The 25,812-nt window shown below is 40.3% G+C and overlaps 1 protein-coding gene across 2 annotated transcripts; it reads left to right on the top strand.

Moving 5' to 3' along the window:
- The first annotated feature begins 655 nt into the window (after positions 1 to 655).
- On the top strand, positions 656 to 24,420 carry NUCB2 (nucleobindin 2). Of its 2 annotated transcripts, XM_058807137.1 has the most exons (13): positions 656 to 806; positions 10,969 to 11,112; positions 11,732 to 11,839; positions 12,548 to 12,674; positions 14,968 to 15,071; positions 16,692 to 16,877; positions 17,505 to 17,595; positions 19,123 to 19,181; positions 20,304 to 20,396; positions 21,417 to 21,506; positions 22,054 to 22,224; positions 22,520 to 22,601; positions 24,267 to 24,420. In XM_058807137.1, the coding sequence occupies exons 2-13, from the start codon at positions 10,969 to 10,971 to the stop codon at positions 24,377 to 24,379; spliced, it is 1,368 nt and encodes a 455-aa protein (XP_058663120.1). In that variant the 5' UTR covers positions 656 to 806; the 3' UTR covers positions 24,380 to 24,420. The 2 variants fall into 2 exon arrangements, with proteins under 2 accessions (XP_058663120.1, XP_058663121.1); XM_058807138.1 differs by lacking the exon at positions 24,267 to 24,420 and having other exon boundaries at positions 22,520 to 22,609.
- Positions 24,421 to 25,812: the final 1,392 nt, after the last annotated feature.

Genomic DNA, 25,812 nt, shown 5'->3' on the forward strand with positions numbered 1-25,812 from the left:
CCTCAACTGTTAAACCTGCACGGGGGCTAAGACTTTTATCATTTAAGGGGAAGCAAAAACCAGGTCTGAACACAGCTAAAGCTCAAATGAGCGAAAAGAATTAAGAACAAGAAGGAGCAATCTTGGGGAGAGATGCGTGGGAACACATTTTCAAATTCCCACACTGCAGCTCACGACGGACACGGGGCAGTGTCTGGCGCTGCAAGAGCTTTGCAGAGGACGCTGCTGGGGACAGGGAGCGAACTACCACCGAAGCCCAGGGGCACGGAAGCCGGAGCAACCCCGGCTACCACCCTCACGCCGGGTCCCGCCCTCAACACCGAGTGCCGCCCTCACGCCGGGCACCGCCCTCAACACCGAGTGCCGCCCTCACGCCGGGTCCCACCCTCACGCCGGGTCCCGCCCCCACGCCGGGCACCGCCCTCACGCCGGGTCCCGCCCTCACGCCGGGCACCGCCCCCCGCCCCGCCGGTGACGCCAGCGGCGGGCACGGGCCCCGCCCCCCGGGGCCGCCACGTTCCCCGCTCCGCGGCGCGCGCGTCACGGCGGGGGCGGGGCCCACGCCGCCCAATCGGGGCACTCCGCGATGGCCGCCGCGGGTCGGCGCCGGCCAATGGGGGCGCTGTGGGGGGCGGGCGCTGTGCCCATGGCAACGGGCGCGGGGCCGCCGCGGGGCTGTCGCACCGAGCCCGGCCACAGCCGCAGCAGCAGCGCGCCCGCCGGAGCGCCCGCCTCGCACCCGCCATCGGCGCGCACCGAGCCCTCGAGCAGCCGCGGCTCCTCTCCTGCCGCAGCGGGACCCCAAGGTAGTGCCGCCCGTCCCTGTGCCCCCGGCGGCGGCGCGGGCGGAGGCCTGGCGGCGGGGCGGCCGCTGTCAGGGTCGCGGCGGGACGCGGGGGTCGCGGTGCGCTCCCGCCGGCCAGGCCGGGGCGCGGGGGCATTGCGGGGCTCGGGGCCGCCGGGCGGGAGCGGGAGCGCGGCGCAGCTGAAGTTTTCCCGCTCCAGGTGCGGGTGTGCGTGCCCGTGTCCCCCCGCAGGCTGTAGGGCGGGAGGCGGCGGCGGGCTGCGGGGCGCCGGCAGGAATGAAAGCGGAGCTGGCAGCGGCGGCAGCTGCAGCAGCGGCAGAAATGTGGAGTGGCTCGTAATTGCACAACCGCGGGGAAAACTTGGGCAGGAGACTCGGCGGGTTTCACTAGAAAGGGCACAGCTCCCGGGCATTGATGTCTAGAGTCGAAGAACGGTTTGGGTTGGAAGGAGCTTGAAGATCATTTTGTGCCATGGGCAGGGACACCTTCCACTACCCCAGGCTGCTCAGAGCCCCATCCAACCTGGCCTTGGACACTGCCAAGGATGGGGCATCCACAGCTTCTCTGGGCACCTTGTGCCTCTGCCTCACCACCCTCCCAGGAAAGAAGTTTTTCCTAATATCTGATCTAAACCTACTCTCTTTCAGTGTGAAGCTATTCCCCCCTTGTGCTGTTACTACATGCTCTTTTAAATAGTTGCTCTTCATCTTTCCTGAAGGTTGATTTTAGGTAGTGAAAAACTGCCATTAGGTGACCCTGAAGCCTCTTTTCCAAGCTGAACAATCCCCACTCTCTCCAAGCGTTTTCTTGGAGGAGAGGTGCTCCATCCTCTGACCAACTTGGTGGCCTCCTCTGGACTGACTGACTCCAGCAGATCGCTGTCCTTCCTGTGCTGGGGTCCCAGAGCTCACCACATCTTACTGTGCTGTTATCTGGTACCCCTGGAGGAGCTCTGCAAGGTACTCCTGTGCCAGGCTGGCTGCTGCACTCAGATAGAATTCCAAAAGTGGAAAAGGTTGAGGTATGGCTGCAGGGAGGTAATGTTTTTTGCTGAAATGAAAACGGCTAAGGCTTTCAAAAGAGATTGCATTTGGCAACATTATTTAGTAAGCGCGTAGGAGAAAAAAGCCTTTGTTGTTTGACTTACAAGTATTTGCTATGGAAAGATAACATCCAATAGTTTCAACATGAAACCATTACAGTATCAACAGTGAAATGCCTGTGCACTCATGGTATCAAGTTCAGTGTGGAGGTTTGTGGTTTTTTGACATTTTGTTTCCTCTCAGTGTCAAGGAAACTCCTGTAGCTGACTCAATATTGGTGCACCTCCGAATTCTGAAGTGACTTTTTTTGTCAACCAAACAAAGCAGCACAGGGAAAATTCCTCCTGTAGAGACTGGATAGGAGCCACTCAAAGACTTTGAAACCAAGTTTTGTTGTAACTGTTATGGACCTCTGCTTAAAACTCACAGAAAGTTTATGGGAGAAGCCCACATTTCTGTGAGCACTTAAGATCCTGTTATGTTTCTCACTGTCATTTACTACACAATGATCTTGCACAGTCACAGTGCTGCTTCCACCATGGGCCACAGATTACTAACCTGGTTACATACAGTGCCTCCTAACTGTCATCATCTATTTTCCCTTTACTTGCCTCTGTTATCTCCAGGATGGTGGCAGCATTTTATTTCAGAAAAAGAAAGACAATTCTATTTAAAAAAAATAATAGGTTTAAACAAATTGTGTTGATGTAGAGCAATGTGAATCTCATTCACTTCTAACCAAGACAAAGAAAAGGGGGAAATAAAATTATAAATTTGTATTGCCTTTTGGGTCTGCTTAAAACTTACATTAACAATTGGTTGCAAAGGTATCTGGTATTAAGTTTGTTATCATACTGCCTTAGATTCCATTATTTGGTGTCTGAAATTATATTCAGAAAACCCCACTGGGCAAATAAAACCAAGCAACAGCAACAACAGTAATTATTTTTTAATAATACTAAGGCAAAGTTTTCATACCTTCCCTCTGCAGTTCTGGTAGTGCTGTTGATGTAAGCTTTCTGTTCATATAAGCCAAACTGAAGATTTTCTGTCAAAAACTGTCGTCCCCCCATTATACATACCTAACTGAAATTGCAGCCATGAAAGTGGAGAGCAGTAATTCTCTCAGGTAATAAAAATGTAGAATATATTGACTTAACTGTCAGAGGTGTGGAAATATTGATGCAGGAGTTTTAGAGCTGTGCTGACTAAACAACTGAGCTTTAGATAAGAAAGATAAAATAATTTACTGGTGAGTTTGAAGCTGTTATCAGGGCTTCCTATGACTTGAGCTCCTGTGTGGAGGTATTTGATCTAGTGAGGCTTTGTGCTGCCAGTATTGATTGCTTAGTAAGCAGAAAAGATCCCTCTGAAGTTGCTGACAATACTTAGCAGACACCAGACACGAGGATGTGCTTTTATGTAGATACAGGCATGACCAGGTGCTAATGCCAAACCAAGTGAATTCAGTCAAAAGTCATGTTCCTCTCAATAGTTTTGCTCTTCCATATGTGTGTGATTTGAAGTTGGAAGAGCAAAAGAAACTGCATTTCATTAGAACCATTTTAATCATATTCAGTTGTAAATATTGTTCTTCATCGTAGGTATTCAGGATAAGTGTAGACCCTTTTCATGATTGCATTTCTCCTGCTAGTCTTTATAAAAGTAGAATGGGATGTTGATGTGTGTTTTTGTTTCTAAGCAAGTAGAAATCAATGGGAATTAGGAAATTGTGAGCATAAATCTCCTTAGGCAGCTGTCTTTAAGTGCCTAAATATTTTTAAATCTGGCTCCACATCATTAGATCTAGATTTATTCTGGACAACTATTTTGTATTTTTTTTTCAAAGGGGGGAAGGTACCTTGGACTCCTGGGACATTCAAGCCTTACTTTAGCATCATCACTTGTTGTTGACTAGAGCAAAATGCATATTGTTGGAATAATTGAAATACTTTTAGATTTGAGTTAGAGTTAAAGCTCATTCATTGTTTGCGTGTAGTAGCACATTTGACGTTGCTTTTTACGTCAGCCCTGACAATATTGCCATTTGCATTTATGAAAAATGAATTTATGAGGCTCCAAATGTACTGTTGTATTATGTTCTGTGTGGGAACTGAAATTAGAGTGCAGGAAGCTATTGTTGTAGCAGTAATTATTTTTTAATTTCCTTTTGAAGCTGATAAGATTTTTATAAAGTGTACATTGAATTCAGTACAAGTTTTTGCTTGACTACTGGCTTTATAAATCTTTTTGTGAGGCAACCTTGTTGGAAATAATTAATAAAACCAAGCAAGTAGCTTTGAAAAACAAGGCTAATATTTCAACATTCTTCAGTTAGTAAGGTAGCTTTGTAGACAGAGGTATTTACTTTTTTGAAGCAAGGACAGGGAAATCCCTTGGAGGCAGGTAATATTGTAAATATGTATATGTATTTGTGTATACACACAGGTTTTTAAATTATGAACCGTTAGCATCTCAACAAGAAGAAAAGTCTTCAGACTTCACTTAGGACAGAGCTAAGCACGTGTCTTGTATGCCATCTTGCTTTCTGGACATAGTTGTGTTGTTTCATGATATTATCCTATACTGTGTGCGGTTTGAACACAAAATTGCTCTTTCCCACTCGAGCATTCATAGTTTGTGTTACTATTGGATGACTCATTTAATAGAACAGCTGAAGTGCATTTTTAAAAAGGAGGTTCTTCCAGCAAATGTTGTACTAGGCACAGTCGAGGCATGCTGTGTTTTCTGGGAAGCTGAAAAAAGCAGCTGTTCCATCAGGCAGCTTGTAGTTGTAAAGAGAATTAAGCAGCTCCAGTGCAGTGAAAAGGTAACAAATACAGCTCAAAAGAATTTAAGTCAAGTAAACAGGATGGGAAGAAAAGATTCTGCTTCCTTTATGCACTTGAGTAATACTGTTTAATAAAGAACTATTTCCATGCAAGATTAAAATGGTTCTTGAAAAAATAAGGAAGGTCTCCTGGTGCAGAGAACTGAGTGGGATGTGCTCTATCAAAAGATTAGGACGGCATGACCAATGTGAAACCTGTTGGATGTTGGCCAGGAAAAAAAAAAGCAACATCTGAATCATACAGTTAAGTGAACAGCATTGACAGAAGAGAAAAGGAAAATACTTGAAGGATAATGAAACTTTATGTATATATAATTATATAGCAATAATAGCTGGCTTATAATAGTTAATAGCTTGCACATTAACTTCTAAAAGGATCAGTTTTCATTTGGGAAGGGAAAGGTGCAGGTGTTTTTGTGTTTGGAACATTCACTTGTATGGGGAAAACTATTGCAGCTTGTAGCCATTTCCCTTGGCATGTCATTTTCTGCTGGTGTCTTCTAGGGGCAAACCCAGTGTGGGGCACTGGTGGCCAAGAGCAGAGACCAACCCTCACCACTGCCAAGGCTTATAGCTTAACAGAGTGGCTGCAAACAGGTTTTTCCACTTGCTTCTCAAAATTGCTGCCACAAGTCAGCTGTGCTTCTGCCAGATTAACTCACTGGACTAACAGTGTGAAGAAGATGCATTAACTCTTGGTTCATGGACTTTCATACCCTGCTTAAGGCATGAGGGCTTTGGGTGTCTGTGCAGCAAGTGCTCCTGAAAAAGACTGGGAGGAACTAACACTGGTGTTTCCAAACAATATGGCAGAAGACTAATGTGTTTCTGCCTAATTTCAAACATGTAATGTGGTTTTCTTAGGGTTCTCTAAGTGGATCAATTAATAGATTTGCAAATAAATTTTAAAGAAATGGAAAAAGCCCATGGAATTAAACATTTCCTATTTAAGCTGTGATACATGGATAGCTATATTACTGTTTCAGAGACATGAAAACAGATTGAAGATGCTAGGTGACTGGAGCAGACTGATGAGGGAATACTTTACTTCTCATTCCACTACTGATGGTGGAATATCCTTAGAAAAATAAAAATCAGTAGATATATTTTATCTATTTCCTGGCTTTTTTGTTTGTTTTTAATTCAGCACTGCCTGTGAAAATTGTTCATTTCTCCAGTGTACAGCATGAAAATAGAAAGTCACATTATGGTCATGACTGTAGAGAACATTACTGTTATCCTGCACATTTGCACTGTGTCTCACACAGGTTTAATGACTTCCATATCAGATAGAGCAGGCATATGTGAAATCTGTCAATGGGTAGGTTTATTGTGTATTATGTGAGTCCAGATTTATGTTTTCATTGCCCATCATTGTACACATGGGTTTGGCAAGTGCAAATGTGTGATGTGACATTTACAGTGTTGTGCTGTCTTGCATCATAACCATCCACTGAGACACTGCAGACACTGCATCCTGATTTTACTATATAATTTTGCCTCACTCAGTTTTAGAAACTCTGACACTGGGTGTTACTTCCTTAAAAATACTTGTGCTTTGCTGGGAAGGTGATGGAGATACCAGTACCTGCATGATGCTGTTTTCTGGGCAATGGGTGCTGCATTAATGAAAAGTAATTTTTGGGTTTGTATTATAACACCTGGCAGCTGTATAAAATAGGTGTTTAGCAGCTTGTGTTACTGTTGCTAGAACAAACTTTAAAAGTGGAATTTTGAAGTTACCTCTCAAAGCCTGTAGCTCTTTATAATTCAAATGTTCAACCCTGTTTCACTGATGTCGATAGGAATTTGTGATTAATAAATAATCAAGATTGCTGACAGGCAGCCTGCAGCTTTTTTTTTTCCAGTTGTATTTTTCTGTTCATGCAAGTACATTGGTGGCTCTCTTTGCTGCTGACTGTGTCACTCTTGTAGCTCTCACTACAAGCTACAAGAGCTTGTAGTTTTTGAAGTACTTGGAGAAGCTATTTTTCCTTTTCCCTGAAAGCTTAGGATATTGGCTTTGCTTATAAACTACAATATTTGTCAGTTCTAGAGCACTGCTTTTATGATTAGTTCTCTTTATGTACTAGAAGTGGGAATGTTTGTTTATCCCTCTTGTAAAGATAAGATTGATTTCTGATACCAGCAGATTACAGTTGTGCTACCTATACATCTAGGTGGGCTACTTGTCTGACTAAAATATCTTAATTTCCACATGACAATTATAACATTTAACTCTTTCCATCTGTTTTTGGTCAGTGGGCAGATCCAGAGCAGTTTATATTTCTATTAAAGCTTATAGAAGTAGGAATAATAATAATAATAATAATAGTAGTAGTAGTAGTAGTAGTAGTAGTAGTAGTAGTAGTAGTAGTAGTAGTAGTAGTAGTTGTAATCCACATGGCAGGGCAGGGAGGGTGTATGCTGTGCATTAGGTACTGCTGATGGCAGATGCTTCTCATCTGCAGCACCCTCTGTGATTGCTCACTTGGTGGCTCTGGTACAGAAGAAAGCCACATTCCTGACATGGATGCACTCCAAACGCCTGGGAAAGGATGGGCATCTAGGAATGGATTTTCAAAAATCCAGAACTCTTAAAAGCAGCTGGTAGCAGGCTGAGAGTGGAATGAACTCACTTGGAGGAACAGAAAGGGGAATCCCCACTTTTCTTCTCATCCAGCCTTTTCTCACTCTTCCCTGCAGCTGCTGAATTTGAGAATTGAGTTTTGCTGGCAGGTGATGAATGTTAGATTTTGCAATGGGCCTGGTTTCTCTCTTTTAGTACACGTCAGAGTAGAAGGTGCCCAGTGACTCAGGTGACACTGGCACACTAAAGGCTGACTCATGTCTTAGTCACCTGCTTCCATGAGGAAATTTTGGTGAGTATAGTCTTGGACTAGAAGATACCTAAATACAGTAACTCTCTTTTCACTAGGTAATTGTTTTTTATTCTAATAAATGTATTTCTAGTTTACTTGTTATATCACAATTGGGTTCCTCAAAATACTGTGGGAATTGCTGTGTTAGGTATAGTTGTCTGCCAAGTCAGGTGTGATGATGGAGATATTGCTTACTTACCCATTTTGGAGACTCCTCTCCTTTTAATTCTTCCCAGTATTTGTGAAATTTTTTGGCTTGTTTTTCAAAAAAGCTACAATAAAAACATCCACTGCACAACCTGAAGCAAAACTGCCTGATGAAGTCTTCTGAGCAGCCTATTACATCAAATAGATATGAAGAACATACTGTGATATCATCCAGTCTTTCCCATTATGTATGACAGCATGTAATTACAAAGCTTAAAAAAAACCCCATTGCCCATGAGCACCAATTCCACAGAGAGTCAGCAGAGCCAGTGGGTCTTGGTTTGACTGGGCCTTTTGATAGATGAACTCTGCTGTTACTGCAGAGGCACTTCAGGATGACACAGCTCCAATTGCCCATCCCAAATCTGGAGGTGATTACTGCTCCCTCACATGGGCTTTGGCAGGCCAGCAGGGTTACTGATATCTCTGTTGGTTCAGCTCAGCAGGGACATTTTAGCTATCAGGAAAAGGTCTGAAAAATCCAAGTGTTCCCCTCTTCAACCTAAACTGGCAATCCTTGTCTCCACAATTGTTCATGTCACTAGGATTTGTAGGTCAGGAGCTTTAAGAGATGTCTTTAAAATGGATCACAGACCAGGTGTCATTGTTCAAAGTGTTGGCATTAGCACTTGCCTTAGGCAAAGGATGAGTCAATGCCAGAGTTGTGGGAAGCACCTGAGCTTCTGGCTTTCTCTGCTTCCCTGCCATCACCTGATGGGCTTCAGCATGCTCATTTCCTAGCCTCATAATGATTTCTAAATCACTGTTTACACACTTAACTAGAGCAGTGTATAATAATACTAATTTATCTTTATTACTATGATTTTGTATATATGAAAATATTTTGTTTGGGAAAAATACCCATCTATCAGGGTCCAGATTTTTAGTATTATCAGAAGGCTACACTGTTTTAAAGTGAATACTTCAACATACATAACCTTGCAAAAGATGTTTTGCAAAATGATGAGAGTGTATATATATATATACAGCCCCATTCATACTCAGCAAGAACTTCAGCCAGGTGGGTTTTTGTTTTACCTGTAGTACCAAGAACTACTCTCAGTCTTGACATCTACATCAAGATTAGGAGACTTGAAGACCTAGTATTTGTTAATTATTATCATCATCATCTCTTGTGATGAAATCCTGTTGAAATTACAAACCTAGGCACAGCATGTATACAACAACATTCTGTAACTAAAAACGCCCAACATACTGGAACTTTAGCAATTTTAAAAGCAGTGGTGAATAACCAACTCATTCACTTATCAGCTTTGTAAGTCCCTGCAAGCCAACAGTTTGTGCAGAGGTACAGAAATTAACTTACCAGTTTCAACAAATCAGTCTGGGTCTGGTTTCTTTGTGTGTTTGTTTGCTTGTTTTAAGGGCTTAACCTAGGCAAGGCTAGTCAGATTTGTGAGTCTGACAGTAATGCTGACATCCAATTTCAAATGCTCAATGTGGCAGCAACAATAGCTCCTGCTATCCCATCTGCTAATGATCAGATATTAATTATTTATAAAAATGCAAGTAACAGGTATTGCAGAGCATAATCCATTTAGGCTCCTTTTGCTGAAGATGTGATTAAAAAAACAGTTTTAAAGAACTTACAAAATTTTTTATAATTCCTAAGCCTTTGACATATAAAACAATAGCTAGATAGGTAGATATACATTTATCTCCAGCTACCAGCTACTTCCTCATCCCCAACAAAAGAAATAATATCTCTACACATCTTGAGTGCATCTCTTTTTTTTTTTTCTTATTTTTGCTGTTTTTTTTATTTTTTGGGTTTTTTTTTTTGTATATGAGTGCTTTTATTTTCCTAGCATGGAATAAGGGGGAATAAAGAGTGTCAACAATGCTTAATATTAAGTGTGTGCCACTATCAACATATATTGCCATAGTAAAGGGCAGGTTAACCCAAGCAAAAGCAATGCGTCTCTGTCAAGTACAGATCATGCAGCCAGGAAAACTGGCACTGACACCATAATTAGTTTGTCCCTCTCTCCCCTCCCCCTAAAAAGAGATTTGGTGGTGGTGGACATAAATACTTTTGACAGAATTCCTTGCATGACTTGCTAAAGCACTTGTACAGAAATTCCTCTTGTAGCAGGTGTACTTCTGATTTATTTGACTGCACGTTTCTTCAATATTATGTCTTTTTCTTTGGCATATCTAAGCTAATTTTAGACAGACTTTGACTGGCAACTTTCACCCCCTAGGAGGTGATTTATATTACCAATATAGCACTAGATTTTGCTCAAACTTCCAGTAGAATATCCATAGATGGTGGAGTGTCACTGTCTGAACTGGCCAGATCGTCCCAAGAGCCTGACTTGCTGTCAGATGCTGGATTACCATCACTACTTCTTTTAGCTGGATTCCCTGCACTCACTAATTATTCCATCTTACTAGCTTCTGAATGAATTATTTTCAACCAAGTTTGAAAGAGGGGAAGGAGACAAAGGTCAAGAACTCAAATTGCTCAGTGCTCATCAAATTATGTGTGAGTTAGCTCCACCAAAGACACTAAAGGGATGGGGAAAACCATCTTAATAAAGCTCTCCTTCAGCAACAATTTCAGGTCATAAGAATACCACTTTTCAGGAATCTCTGACGAGTGAAATAAATCACCTGAAATACAGATATAACATGGATTGTAAAATATTCTTCCTGCCAATAAATTTTGGAAGGGGTCTTGACTCCAAATTAGGCAAAGTATTGCAGTGTTGAAACATAAAATCCACTGGCATCTACTAAGATCTGATTCAATGTCCCTAAATGATCTTTAGGAGTTTGCCAATAAATTCAGCAAAAGCATGATCCAAGTAGGAATGTCAGTATTAGTTATGTGAGACTTGAACATCCTAAATAGGTGTTGCCATCTGTTATTGATAATACCTCAGCAGGTTACAAACCCCTCATCATTTACAGCTTAGGTTTGCACACAAGTGGAAGCCAATCTCAGGAAATCTGTTTGCCTAAGAATGCCCTTCAGAAATTAAGGCTGTATTACTTCTTGGAGTTTTTGTGTTCCTTGAGAGCAGAACATTGTGAGGAAACTGGGTTATTACAGATATTTGTGTAGGAATGTAAGAAAGTTTTCCTCAGTAGAGCAGGTTAATTTTGATGTGTTAATTTTTGTGATTAATTAACATGACCTGGTCTCATTTCAGATGAAGATGTTATCTGTGCTGCCCCAGCAGTGTCTGCTGCTGCTGACATGTCTCCTAATGGCCTTGGAAGCTGTACCTATAGACATAGATAAGACAAAAGTCAAGGCAGAAGGCCATGTAGAAGGAGAGAAGGTAGAAAATCCAGTAAGTACAAAGAAACTGATCTAATTAAGTGTATATCCTAATTGTTAGCAATCTGGATACAGCGAACTCCTTTAGAAGGAAACTGATATTCCCCAATAGTATTGTCAGTGTGTGTGCTATCTACTGTGGAATTGTTCTGTTTAAATTTACTCTTTAATTTTTTTTCAATGAGCTGCTAAAGGTGAGCTGGCACATGGAAGGAATTCCCAGCTTACAACAGGAAGCACATAACTGTTCCACAGAGATTTACTTCAAGTGATTGGGTGGTGCCTTAGGAAATTCCACTCACTGATCCCAGCTCAGTGTTTCAAATAGAAAAGTAACAAATGAATTGCACTGTTTTAAAAAAGCTACACACTACATTAACATGACAGATGTTTCTGTATTACAAGGATTCCTAATCACTTTTCTCCTCTTCCTTGTCATTTGCTGAAACAAATGGACCATAAATTGCTATAGGGCAATGATGCAAATCTGAAAACACAAAGATATGTAAGACAGCATAGTGCCTGTGTTGCTAAGATTGGAGTGTCAGTTTAATAACTGTATTTAAACAAAACTAATTAATTAATTGTCAGTATGGTCTTTCCTGAATTCCCTTTTTTTTTTTCTTTTGAAGGATACAGGACTTTATTATGATGAATATCTCAGGCAAGTAATAGATGTCCTGGAAACTGATAAGCATTTCAGGGAGAAACTCCAGACTGCTGACATAGAAGAAATAAAGGTAGGTTTGAAAAAGAGAGTTAAATTGAGGTTAATTAAATCCATAATCATGTATGTTGTATTCTTTCTTCCTGTGGCTGTTGTGAATTGCCCCTTCAGGAGCTGGAAATTTAGGAAGGGATGAGTAGGAAACAGTCTGAAGTGACAGACTTAAGGAGGAGATCCTGCCTTTTGTGTTTGCTTTGATCCCTCATGTTGCTGCTGGCAGCTTGTGGCATCTGTCCCTCCTGTGCTGTATCTAGGGTCAGCCTTGGAGATTCCTCTCCATTTCCAGGTTCCTGCAATACACATCAGTGGCTGCTGCTGCTGCCTTGTACCTTCCCTCAAGCCCAACAGCCCTCCTTGATGGATCAGGCATTCTGTGGGCTTCACACAGTTCTTTTGAACTCAGCTGAGAATATTTGATCAAGAAATTTGCCACAAATGTTATTAAAAATTGCTCCCTCAAGGCTATGGTCTGGCTCTTCGGAGGAGCAAGATACTTAGAAATTCTCTTTTCTGAAAGCTTTTAGGATTCCTCTCTGTTTCCATAACCATAAGCATAAAATTTTTGAATCTGCTCTTTGAAAAAATGTTGAGATTCTTACAGTGTGGGCTACAGTATAGCCAGAGACTGCCATTAGTCTGCTGTCTTGCAGTTTATGTCTAATGGGAATCCTAAAGGCTTCTTTCTTCCAGTGTTTATGCATGACTTTTTTGTTTTTGACAGAGTGGAAAGCTAAGCAGAGAGCTTGATTTAGTCAGCCACCATGTGAGAACACGGCTGGATGAACTAAAGAGACAAGAGGTAGCAAGATTAAGAATGTTAATTAAAGCTAAAATGGATTCTGTTCAAGGTAAGAGTACAGAATTTATTTAGGTGAGTTAACAGATGGAATTGTGTTAGAGAAATGTCAAAGTCCAGCAGCTGTGCATTGTTTGTTGTCACCAGTAATGACTAAACAGAGTCAGTGTCCTTTCTGAGCTGGCCTGGAGCCATTACAGACCTGTCTTTATAGGAAACTGGGGAGAAGAGAAAACCATCTCTGTTTTATAAATAACTGAACTTGTTTGTCAGTGGATTTTTCAGATACTTCTACCTCTTATTTTTAACCTCTTATTTTTGTAATGCATCAATTCATAAATTACTTACAGAGAACCAGTAACATGGCAGGACTATGTTTAAGAGAAAAACTATGACACAATATTTCATATTCTTAGGGGGTAGAAAATTTTTTGGTATTTTATTATTGTAAAGATGTTTGCAAGTTTTTGAGAGAGATCCCAAGGAATTGAATACATAACACATCATATAAAATACTCCTAGAATAAGGATCTGTCTTGCAGGCTAAGCTAATTTAGATGTGGCAAAAAGATGTTTATGGGTCTGTTGTTCCTATTGCAGACAAGCAGTCCAGTGACATCATGGTGACATTCACAGCTAGGTGACAGCAGCTAATGATACCTGGTTGTGTACATAGTTGTTTTAGGTATTGTGAAGCTTAATGGACTGATTACTTCTGCCCCTCTCTGCCTTCATAAATCAGTAGTAACTAACAGAGCATGCTTTAGAAAAAGAATTCCCCCCAGCACCTCAGATCTTACAGTGTAAATGTGAGCTCTTACATTTGGGAACAGATTATTGCAGTTCAGAATATTCAGATGAGTACTAAGATGTAAAAACATGGCCAGATTAACTATAAAATACAGCTGCATCTACACAGCTAGACAACATCTTGGAATATACACAAAGAGCATTGAAATAGCAACAGGCAGAGTGGTTTGATTTCCTTATTTTTGCTCTTGCAATCTTTTCCCTATAACACCATTTAGTATTTTAGTCTTCTGTCTGATCTACAAAAAGAATAAAAAAAGGCACACAAACCCCTCCTCTTTTCATTCCTCTCAGCTGGATCAGGTTAAAAAAACTCCAGACAAGTAGACCTGAGATTATATGCAGCATAAATTCAGTCCTCATCCAGATGTGTTTTTAAACATTTTCACCAGGATCCTTGACTGATTAGTACAGGCCAGAAGAATGTTAGGAGTTGAGTCTCAGGTCATACAGTAATGTGGCAAGTAAATAGTGTCAAATAGAATTATTCTTCTCCCCTAAATGTAAAAAATGGAGAAAAATGGGTTTGGGGGCTGGTGTTTTTTCAGTGTTGATTTTTCTGGAGCCTATTACTCCGCTTCTGAAAATGTTTCAAACACAGACAAAGGCACATATATTTAAACAGAAATTATGATCTCACCAGGGAGGAATGATGGCTGAAATCTGCCCTGGCCAGCGTTTGCTGTTTTGTCTTAATACAAACACACATTGATTGTAAAGCAGATAGTTTGTAAAAAAAAAGTATATTCAAAAATGTGTTTTCCAATTTGCTTAGCAAAGAATATTTTATTTGTTTTAAAACAATCTAGTAACAGCTTGTCACAACTGTTGTACTTAACATATGAAAGCATAAGAGAGTAGCTTTAGTGTTCAGAGACCATGGTAACAGAGAAGCTGTGGTAGAAATGTGTGTAGTTTTAGTGCATTGTGTGGTGATATTGGTGGGTATCACTCCTGTCACAAGGAAGAGAAAATGTTTCCACCTTTTAGACCCAAGACCTGACTCTCCACTGTCTTGCACTTCTCTTTTTTCTACAAATGAAGTTTAACTATCTGCTTATTTGGTTTGATACGATTTTACACCATATTGTACATAAATCTTTGGCCAAATGTGTAATTTGCAAAACATCCAGGGCAGTAGAAGAGTTGGACTTTTCCCCATGCAAGAAAAATATGCAGGTTGTTAGCTTAGGTATAGCACAATGTCAATGATGTAATTTATATAAAAGAGAATAAGATTTTGTTTTTCTTTGTAAAGCTCAAATTGATCATACTTTCTCTTGCTGAAGCAGAAGCTGTAATTTGTGCATGTAAAATGATTGGGTGCAATGCAGCACTGACCCAGCAGAAGAAATGTAGTGCCATCAAACTTGATGGCACTACATCAAGTTTGTAGGAATGTAGTACCATCAAATTGCCACCATGTTTGTCAACCTGCTCCAGGAAAAGCAACTTGAAAAATGTTACTGTAGTTTCCTCCAACAATGAAAAAATTATTCAGTCCTCAGTTTTACATGTATACCTTGTTCTTCCAGACACTGGTATAGACCATCAGGCTCTCCTTAAGCAGTTTGAGCACCTGAACCATCAGAATCCTGACACTTTTGAACCTAAAGACTTGGATATGCTGATCAAAGCAGTGAGTACCAGAATTTAACTGCTGTGGGGGTTGGGGGTTTAATTTTTGTGCTTTTTACCTCTGGTAAAGGGAGGTCCTTTCCTATACACCACATTTTATAAATGACATGCAGTTTTCATTTTCAAAGAAAAGTCGGTTGTCTCCATGCACACTTGAAAACTGGTGCCAGTGTGCATGATGCAAGAGTCCATAGATTTTTGGGATGTCATCTTAGCAGGACTTAACATTCATATGCCAGTACAAGCAACTTTGGGAATAAAACACACCTTTCTGAGAGCCTTTAAATTAAATACAGGTGAGATAGGGGTGCTTTTTTCCCCAAGTGTTTTTTTCTGATTTCTGTTTCTAAATGATACAGAACTCTCACAGAATGATGTAAATAATCATCCCTGGCCTAGCCATATGAATTTTGGGATCTCCTGTATACACATCAAGCTGCAAAACCACAGCAGAGTAGAATTTGAGGTAGAAATATTAGAAGTTGCTTATGCTGAGCATGGCATTCAGTGTCTGGTCAGCAGATTCAGTATCAGTCACAGGTGTGTGAGGTTTATTCAAGGGATGCAGTTAAGCTAAACAGGACATGGCTTTTTTCAACTGCTAGAGAAAAATAGACTTTCCAGAGAGAAAAAATGTCTCAGATACACTTCAAAGAGCACTGCATGTCTGATATGAGAATTTGAATAGTTTTTAATACTTTCAAAATAAATCGAACAATAATTTCTGTGTAATTTTTTTTTACCCATGGAAGATTTTATCTCCATTTTCTATAGAATTATTTTTTGTAGAGATATTACAATTTTCCTAAACATTTCTGAACATCACTTCTGGGAAAATTCTGGTTGGCTTGGAGAAGCATACCCTTAACAGGGCAGTTATTTTTATTACATATTTTATTGTTTTGTCTTCTCATTTCTCAGCCAAGGTACTGACAGGGTGTAATGGGTACTTAAGGGGGTCTTAGCTTTGGAATTGTTTTTTAAAACATACAGCGAATCTGAAAAGCAGAATGTAAATAATGGAGAGACAGTATCAGGTGTAAACTTGTTACTTTGAAAAGCACTACCAAAACATCCTTTCATACTTTGGCCTGTATGAAAATGACACAACTTTAAACTCTATACAAGAACTTGTCAGAAATTCTCCTCTCATACCCCTTCTCTCTATTTAATTGTTTGGGGCCTTTTAATTTAATTTTTATTAAGCTGCTGCAAACTAAGTCCAATTATTAATGAAGGCACTTGTGTCATTAAACTGTAGGATAAACTACAAATGTTCTTATTCTGAAATGATCAAGGAATTAATGGTACTGTCAGTGTAGGACTTGCTTAACTTGAGTTCATTTATTACTTCCTGATGAGAAAGGACACCTTGAAGCTTTCTTACAGCACCATGTAATTGCAAAAACTGTCCAACAGATGAACCATTAGAAATTAACTCCTGTGAAAATAACCAAGGGAGGAGAAATGTTTCTGCATCACTGTCATGTGAAAGGAAGCCCCAGCCAGACTGCCCTGAATGGCAGCATGGCCAGTCTTGCCCACAGATCTGAACAATACAGTGGTTTTAATGTCAGATTATGTTACATAATCATCTGTCTGCGTGTATCCCTATTTTTAGGCTACAAGTGACCTGGAAAACTATGATAAGACTCGCCATGAAGAGTTTAAGAAATACGAGATGATGAAAGAACACGAGAGGAGAGAGTATTTAAAAACACTGGATGAAGAAAAGAGGAAGAAGGAAGAATCCAAATTTGAGGAGATGAAGAAAAAGCATGGAGATCACCCTAAAGTTCACCATCCTGTAAGGCCTGTTCTTACTTGACTGAGTGTGAGCTTTCCTTTCTGGAGAGAAAAAGCTCATACACAGAAGGGTGTAGTTTGTTTGTTCTCATCATTTGCCTCCTCTTACTGACATGGGCACACTGCTGAGAGCATGGCAAACCCCAGTGTATAAACCCCCATTCTTTCTGTACAGATGTGTTATTTGCTGCCAGAATTCCTACACAGACACTGAAATTCACAAGGTAGAAGCCAGAACATTATTCAAAACTGTAGGGCTGCCTGCATGGTATGCCTGGCCTGCAAGGAGCTGCATCACAGTACATTTGCTCTAGGAAAGGCAAAATAATTCAGCTCCCTTCAGCTTTTGTTTCTGGATGGGGCTCTCTGGCCATAACTGATCATTACAGGTGCTCCTTTCCAGAGAATATGCATTTCCTTTACACTCCCTCTTTCCCTGGGCCTTTCTGTGTAATGAAAGTATTAAACTTGTCCAAAAGGAAGGGAAGAAAATGCCACTGATTCCATTTGCCACATGACTAATCTGCAAATAAAGCAAGCCTTTCAGAGGAACCATAATGCAAAGGTAATGCAGGGCAATTACACTAAATTGTCTTTTGAATAGTTTTTCTTTGTAACCAATCTATAGGGAAGCAAAGATCAACTGAAAGAGGTGTGGGAAGAAGCAGATGGACTAGATCCTAATGAATTTGACCCCAAAACATTTTTCAAATTGCACGGTAAGAGGTTTAGTTTTAATTTCATGAACAAGTGAAGTGACTTTGTTACATTCTGCTGAGGACAAGTTTGTCATATGTTAGGATGAAGTCTTACACCTCAAGCAACTTGGGTGAATCTGAATAATACAAAGGAGAAAATATTTGTTATTGTTTGTAAATTTCATGCAATGTTTTAAATGCAGTTTAAAATTTAAAACATTCAGAGATTTGTTGAACTGCTCCTAAAATCATACAGGCAAAATACAGTAGGGATTCCTTGGGGAAGTATGGGTAGTTAGAGGGCTGTCCATATCTATAACTTTTGCACAGTAGGTAATGGGAATAAATCCTCTGAGATTTGTGTAGGAGCAAAACCTGCTATCTCATCATCTCTGGACCTAAGTACCAGATGCCCCTAATCTTTGGAGTGGTCATAGAAGGGCCAAGGCTCTTCAGAAATTGCAATATTCCCTTGATAGAACAAACACCCTCTAATCCAGCCCCTAGATTTCTGAGGAATGGACAGCTAGAAACAACAAGCAGTAGCAGTGATAAGGATGCATCTCAGTGAACACCTTGCTTTACAACTTTGATCTGATATTGTTAAATGCTTCATCATAAAGTGCCCCTACATAGATCCTGCCTGGCACTAGGCTGCAAAGGGTTGAACAATACACAGAATTTGACTAATCTCAAAGATGATAATTCAGATAAAGTGTTCTAGTTTGAGCCTAAACTTTTATCTCAGTTTATAACTTACAATAAGCATGTATTATTACAGAATGGTTTGGGTCCTTAATGATCATCTAGTTATAGTTCCTAAATCTTTTCTTTCCCGAAGGAGATTTTGAAAAATAGCTTTCTGAAATTTTTTTGGTAACTTCTTTGTGCAAAACCTATCGAAACAGAAACAGCTGAAATCACCTGTTGCCTTAGAGCTTAGAATATAAAAAACTTCAAATTATTACCCAGTATTTTTGTGTAATTGTTTTGAAGTGGATATTTTCTTTTCATTTCAGAGGTAGTGTAAGAGTATTCAGAGCACAATGTAGGATAAAAGATGGATCATTAACTATTAAGTATTCTCCTCTCTGCATTTGTCATGAAAAGTCATCTTACACGTATTTCAAGTGCTGCATGTTTATATAGATTTTGATGTAATTCTTTAAGTTTTTAAGGATCATATTGTCAGTTAAAGTTTTTCTGCAGAATTTTGGTGCTTGCTCCTGAGTCTTATTACAAATTTAGTGGCTAAATGGGGACAACTTGTTCTCAGCAATATTTTTTGGCAGTTGCAGTCTGCGCAATCCTGTGGTGACCTATTTCAGTTTGTTAATCTAAGAAGTGGAGAGATTGCTGCAGACTTGTCCAACCAACCAAAAGTGACACTCCAGCCAATGCCTGCTAAAAAACTCAACAGTAGAAACAACTTCTGTAACCAGCTTCTTGTTAAGTGTGTACGCTGATCCTTACTTAACTCCTGGAGATCTATTATGTGTGTGACTTTCTATATGCACTCAACTTGTATTTTTAAAACTTCTTTTGTAGATGTCAATAATGATGGTTTCCTGGATGAGCAAGAATTAGAAGCCCTATTTACTAAAGAGGTAAAAAAATTATCTTCTATCAGTAAAGGGTTACAGGGATGTCTGTTTTTCTCAAGTATATTTGAGGACTTTGGACTACAAAATAGAGCATTCATACATCCTTAATTTTTCTACAAAAGTGTAAAAAGCAGGCAAAATAAAGAAGTTGAAGAATAAGAGTCAGACATCAGAAATCTAGTGCACATGTATTTTTCTGCCCCAGGCTTGCTGGAGATTCTGTAACTAATCTGCAGGATAGGTATTACCTGTGCAAATTGCAGTGTAGAGAGCTGCCCTCCCTAGATGCACCTGATAAAGGTTCTGAAGCTGGGCACCTGTGCTCAATCAGTGTTCATCAACAAGTCTGATGAGAAAAAGGGTCACACTTGTGTGCCTTGGCTCAGGGACAGCACTGTGGAAGTGGCTACAGAAGTTTATTTTATGTCTGGCTAGTTTGAAGCACATGTACATCTGATAAAGTAGACTGGCTCTTAGTTTCTTTAAGCCTTGGTTTGTTGTCTAAAAATTTAACTCTGGTGCAATAACTTGCCATAATCCCCTTCACTACAATGAAGATACAGTGCAGTCCTTTTTGACAGGGGTCTCCCTGTTTTATAGTTTTGTAGTGTAAAAACTAATGGTCTGGGGCCATTACCAAATTACCTGTGGCTGGGCAAGTGAAGCTCAGTGCCTGAGAAGGCCAAGTACAAATACATAAGCATGAATTCCCTAGAAAGACATTGTGCAAGAAGAGAAGTGAACCATTAAATTTGGCACTGAATTTGTCTTGTGATACTCTGAATGCTTATGGGGTCAGCTGCATGCCCTGGTGAAAAAGCCACTCTCTCCCATTCCAGAAACCACATGGAACCTCTGCCTGCTTTGAATCAAATGTAGGATCAGACTTTGCACACTGAGGTCAACTTGACTGTGACATCCACAGCACTGAAGTGTAACAGACCACATGAATTAACTGAAAACTTCATTCTTAGGAAAGAAAGGCTCACTTGTTGCTTAAATACTGTGCTGAAAGAGGAACATTGCACACACAGAGAACATCTCACACCACTTTTCTAGATATGCTCTGCCATTTGAATGAGCAGCCTTTTCTTCAAACTAACATGTACTAATTTTAAATTTCAGTTAGAAAAAGTTTATGATCCCAAGAATGAAGAGGATGACATGGTTGAAATGGAAGAAGAAAGGCTGAGAATGAGAGAACATGTAATGAATGAGGTGGGGGCTGATTCCTTTCTGTGTTCACAAAATACATTTCTCCTGACATGAAGTGTTGTCCAAGTGCAGCAGAAAGGGATGGCCTGTCACACTGAGAGCTGCTTGTGCTGGGATTATGCCAAGTTACAGTTCTCAAACCCTGTCCCTGTGTTCTGATGTAATGCCTGCTGGCTAGTTTTCATTTAAGGAGTTCCAGAGAAGGAATTATTCTATAGCCTTGGCTGTTTGCAGATACTGAGATTCAGCAGAAATTCCTTGTGAGTTCTGTGTCAAACAAGGAAGACTAAATTTCCTTTGGCACTTGGCAGATGGGTAAGATTTAGGTGTGAGAAGAGGGAGCAGAGCAAAGTCTTCTTTCATATAGCTCAGATTTGTCCCTTTAAAAGGGGGCTCAGAGCTCAAGCCATCACCTGTGACAGTGAAAACCTTCACTGGGTCTCATGGGTTTTCAGCTCAGGAGACACAGGAATGGAAAGGGAGTGTTTTGAACCACTGTGTTTTCCACCCATAATATTTCTGTATTTCAACTGTATTCCTTAAACTTGAAGAACACAGCAAGCTTGGTCATCTATTAGTCATAAAGGGAAGCATTTCCTCCCTTCCCCTTAAAGGATTTCAGCACAATTCAGTTGGGTGGGATTTTTGTTTTTCAAAACCTCCCACTCCAACGGTGGAGATAATTTTGTAACTGTGAGTCAGAGTAGTTACCAGAAAGCTACAAAACATCTTTCTCAAAAAAAAAAAATCATGCATTCCACTATTAGTGTTTGGACTGTGAGCACAAGTGTTTCCAATAAAGCCAGTGAATTTCGAAGTAAAATGTCAGGATTTACTTTGTAGTTCTATTTTTGTTAAGATACATAAACTTACGCGAGGAGTTTTCAGAAAATGTTGTGGGCACTCCCTCAAAAATGGGACATATAAACAATTAAAAATGGTTATATTTGATTGATGAAATAAAAACATTAGCTTCTCCAAAAGATGTCTTTTACCTTGAGCTTAATTTTTTGCTTCAAATAGGTTGACATCAACAAGGACCGGCTAGTGACTTTGGATGAGTTCCTGCGAGCTACAGAGAAAAAGGAATTTTTGGAGCCAGACAGCTGGGAGGTAATGAAAATGTGTTCCAAGTACAACATGCAGCACCATTACCAGCACTTGGAGCAGGAAACCAAGCGGCATGTCTGTGACCTTTGGTTTTTTTCAGCTCTGCTCTGGTATGTGTGTCGTTAAGCCCCTCGGCTGAAGGTAGCATTGAGCTGCCTAAATGTAATGCAGATGTGAATTCCACACACAGAAAAGGTCTGGCGCCACCCCGGGGATTCGGGAAGAGCTTTTCACACGTGCTTTTCAAATGGAAATGCACATTTTGTTTATGAATCACTTCAAAGGGAAGATAAGAGCTCAGCTGGAAGAAAGAGGATATTTTTCTCCTACATCTAAATCCTTAGTAGAGCTTTGTTGAGAAAATAGTGAGAAATTGCTGTTTTGCTGTTTTCATTGAGAATACAGTGTCATGTCTCACTATTTTGTTTTGAGGGTTTTTTTAGTGAATCGTGTAAGAATTTCAGTAAGAAAATAAAAAATACTCCTGCTTTCCTGAGTACTCATATAAGTATTTTCCTAAGTATTCGTGCTTGTATGGATTTTCGTGCAGACACTAGATCAACAGCAGCTCTTCACCGAGGATGAGCTGAAGGAATTCGAAAATCACATTTCCCAGCAGGAAGATGAACTCAGAAAGAAGGCAGAAGAACTTCAGAAACAGAAGGAAGAGCTACAGAGGCAGCACGATCAGCTTCAGGCTCAGAAACAAGAGCTTCAGCAGGTACATGTGTGAGGACAGCATATATCTGTTTCCTCTTTTCTCTGTCCTTTTGTGGCTCTCCACAATTCCCAGTTCTGGAGACTTGATTTCTCATATGAGTCCCAACTGAATTCTAAACTAATGGAACCACAGCAAAACACAGCCTGGTGTTCTGAATTAAAGCAACTCAACACTACACCCACTAAGAAAGACCTTACATAACTGCAGCATTTGGTTTAGGTGTGTTCATTTATGTCACATCAGAGAAAGGTGGCAAATTCAAGTTTTTCAACTGCTGTATTTTATTTTTCACCAGGTTGTAAAACAGATGGAACAAAAGAAACTACAGCAAGGAATTCCTCCTGCAGGACCAGGTGGAGAACTGAAAATCCAACCCCGTATGTGACTTTCTGTGTGGATACACAAACTTAAAAATCAGATTTGCAATGTAAAAGTCATTACCTCCATATTTGCTGTTAAAATTATTAACTTAATGCAGCTTTAATGACCTCTGGAGAGAGGTTCACTAACCTGTTTTTCAGAGGGAAGTAAGTACTAAGTACTCCTGAAATGTCACTGCTTTTAAGTCCATAGTAAGAAACCAGAGTCCTAGCACAAGGCATCCAGTGGGCAGAGGAGGAGGATTGTGTTGTATTAGTCTGGAATACTGAGATTAGGGCATCCAGGGAAGAACAGGTACATACAAAAGACAGGTCCCATGATCTGTGGCTGCACTGCAGTCTGAGGCTGCAGAACAAATCAAAGCATTTAAAATCCTCAGTGGCCAATTTGGCAGCAGCTGGATATTGCAGGACACAAGAAGTCAGTCTTGGGCAGTGTGAATGACCAATGGCTTCAACACCCTCAGGAGAAGGCAGTGGCATAAAAAAATAATTGCATTTCATCACTGGTGACAGCAAAAGTCAGGGATATATTAGCACTTCTTATCCATAGCACACTGCCCAGGTTTCCTTTGTGCTCTGCTGCCCCATGCATCCTAAATCAGCCTTTTCTTGAAGGCTGAAACTATGCTGGCTTTATTGGCTTCCATGTTCAGTGAAGCTCAAGAATTTCTGACATTGATCTCAAATAGAAGCTTCAGATCTATCTAGGCAGCCTGTTGAGTATAAGGAGCTCTTAACTGCTCCTGCAGGGCCTGCAGTGGGATTTCAAACCTCAGGAGCTGTGTTCAGTGACTACAGCTTACCTTGTTGGGTGCCCTGAAAATCTGCCCACTCAGTTCTGTGAAGGAAAGTGATGAGATTTAAGAACCTATTTAAGTCTGCCTTTTATTTGCTTTGAAACTGCCTGAAGGTAACTTCATTTTATGATCCTTCAATCCAAGAGCCTCAATTCCCCTCACCTTCAGTAAAACCATTGTGTAATTGCAGATGGTACATCTTTCAATACTGGCAATATTGTAGCAGATACTGTTCTTAACACATGCATTCTTTTATGTAAAATCATTCTGTAAAGTCATTTAATTAGGTGTCATGAGAATTCATTATATGAGCCAGAACTGGTCATTACTCATTCACTGAATCAAGGATGTCCAAGTAGATACTACTTTAAATCTCTAGGCCACTGGAGCTACTAAAGGAATGTGAGAGGGGAAAAAAAAATCCAGAAATAAATTTGCATGTTCTGAAATCTTCCATCAAAGGATGAAAATTAGTATTACTCAAATGTAGGCAAAGAGAGAACATTTTAAGTACTGATGCAGTGAGGAGGAACATACAGGAGCAGGTTGTTAATTATTTCTTTGTCAAGTTTCCCATATTGGAATTAAAGGTCTCATAAAAACATGATTTATTTCAGAAAGAACAATGTGTTATGTGAGAATATTTCACAGAAAGCAGAAACAATTTGTAATCTAAGAGGTAACACTGACTAATAGTGCAGTGTGTTGGGTCTCAATCCCAAAAACTCTTGATTCCACTTATAGACCAGAAAACAAAGGTTTTGTTTAAGTGTCCCTATGCTAGAAACTTTAATTTAGAGAATTTCCACATTTGGGGCCAGTGTACTGAGATGTTACAAAGGGTTGTTTTCTTGTTTTGCAGCTGCTGAGCACAAAGCTGCAGATGCAGCACAGCACCCAGCAGGAGGAGATCAGCCTTTACCACCAGGACACGTGCAAGAAGCAGCTGTCAGAACTGATCCAGTTCACCCTTAACCACTCGTGCCTCAACTTTATAGCATCTTTATTATTTGGGGGGGAGGGAGGGAGGGAGGGGTGGGGGGGACAGGAAATCAGAGTCAAACATGAACTTTCTCCCTCAGACTGTAAAATCATCAGGAATGTTAGACATGAAGTATCAGATTTGCTTTTTAAGTTAAATTAATTTTCTCTCAAATGCATTGGTAAGAAACACAAGGGGATCATGTAGAGGCTATAACAGAGAAGGAAAATAAGGAAACCATTAATACTAAAGGTTTTTTTGGCCAGGGGACTGAGATGTTGAACTCTCCCCTCACAAAGAAGGGGGAGACGTCTGCCATTCTGTGTTTAGGCATGAATCAGGATCTTCTCAGAGAGGAAACAGGGAACAGGCCTGGATGTTAAGTTAGGTCTAGTTTGATGTAGAAACTCTTTCCAGAAATGCTGAAAAGCAAAAGATGGGGAAACAAAGACCATAGATAAAGGCCTATTTCCAGCACTACCAAACTCTTCCTTCTTTGAGACCAAATAAAAATAAAATTTCTTAATCACAGAAAACTTGCACTTTGTAAAATTTAAACACAGCAAAGAATTCTGTGGAACAGTGAATATTTTTCATGTTTACAGAAACCTAAGAACTTCACTGAAAGCCTTCAAAAGGAATACTGTGCTTGTGTACTGATCTGAACCGTCCTCCTTGTTGAGATGAATTCTGTGTAGCAGTTGAAAGCTCAACTGGCCCTTGGGACAGCACTTTTGTCCCCATTCCTTTCATCAGATGCCAGCTGATCTCAAAATTTTGCATGTTATTAAGTAAGCTTTTTATGTTGATAGAAATATTGTGCAAAACAGAACAAGACTCACTGTCTTTTTCTGTGCAATTGTCCTACCTCCTACAATAAAACCAGATTTTTCAAAGTGCACCATGTGCTTCAGAGAGCTCTTCCCAGACATGAATCTGGGATTTGTTAAGGCTCTCACTGGTGACTCTTATGAGTCTTTCAGCAGTTGGTCTAAGGTTAAAAAGTGTCCCAAGCCAGGGGTGCTGCTTGATTATGTTATTTTGGTATTGAACCAGGATAGGTCCCTAGTATTGCAAGCCAAGATTTTACAAGAGTAAGTTGATTTTCATGTCGGTTTTATTATAATGCTGAAAAGTTGTGCCAGTGTCCCTGCTTCTCATTCTTTTCAAACAAACTATCCTATAGTGTAAACCCTGTGTGGATTTCCTTGTTTGCTTGGCTTTTTGTGGTTGTTTTTTTGTTTGTTTTGTTTTTTAAACAGGGATTGTTGTGATTGTATAATGCTGGCTTTGAGCAGATTCACACACCTCTGCCTGCATCCTTTGCATTTCCTTCCTGTTCTGTGGCTAACTGCTGACAATGGCATTAAAAGAGATATTTTGGGGCTTGAGCAAAGAAACAGAAGCACATCTGTTAGAGAAAGAT

The sequence above is a fragment of the Ammospiza caudacuta genome, chromosome 6, assembly GCF_027887145.1.
Source record: "Ammospiza caudacuta isolate bAmmCau1 chromosome 6, bAmmCau1.pri, whole genome shotgun sequence".
NCBI classification, from domain to species: Eukaryota; Metazoa; Chordata; class Aves; order Passeriformes; family Passerellidae; genus Ammospiza; species Ammospiza caudacuta.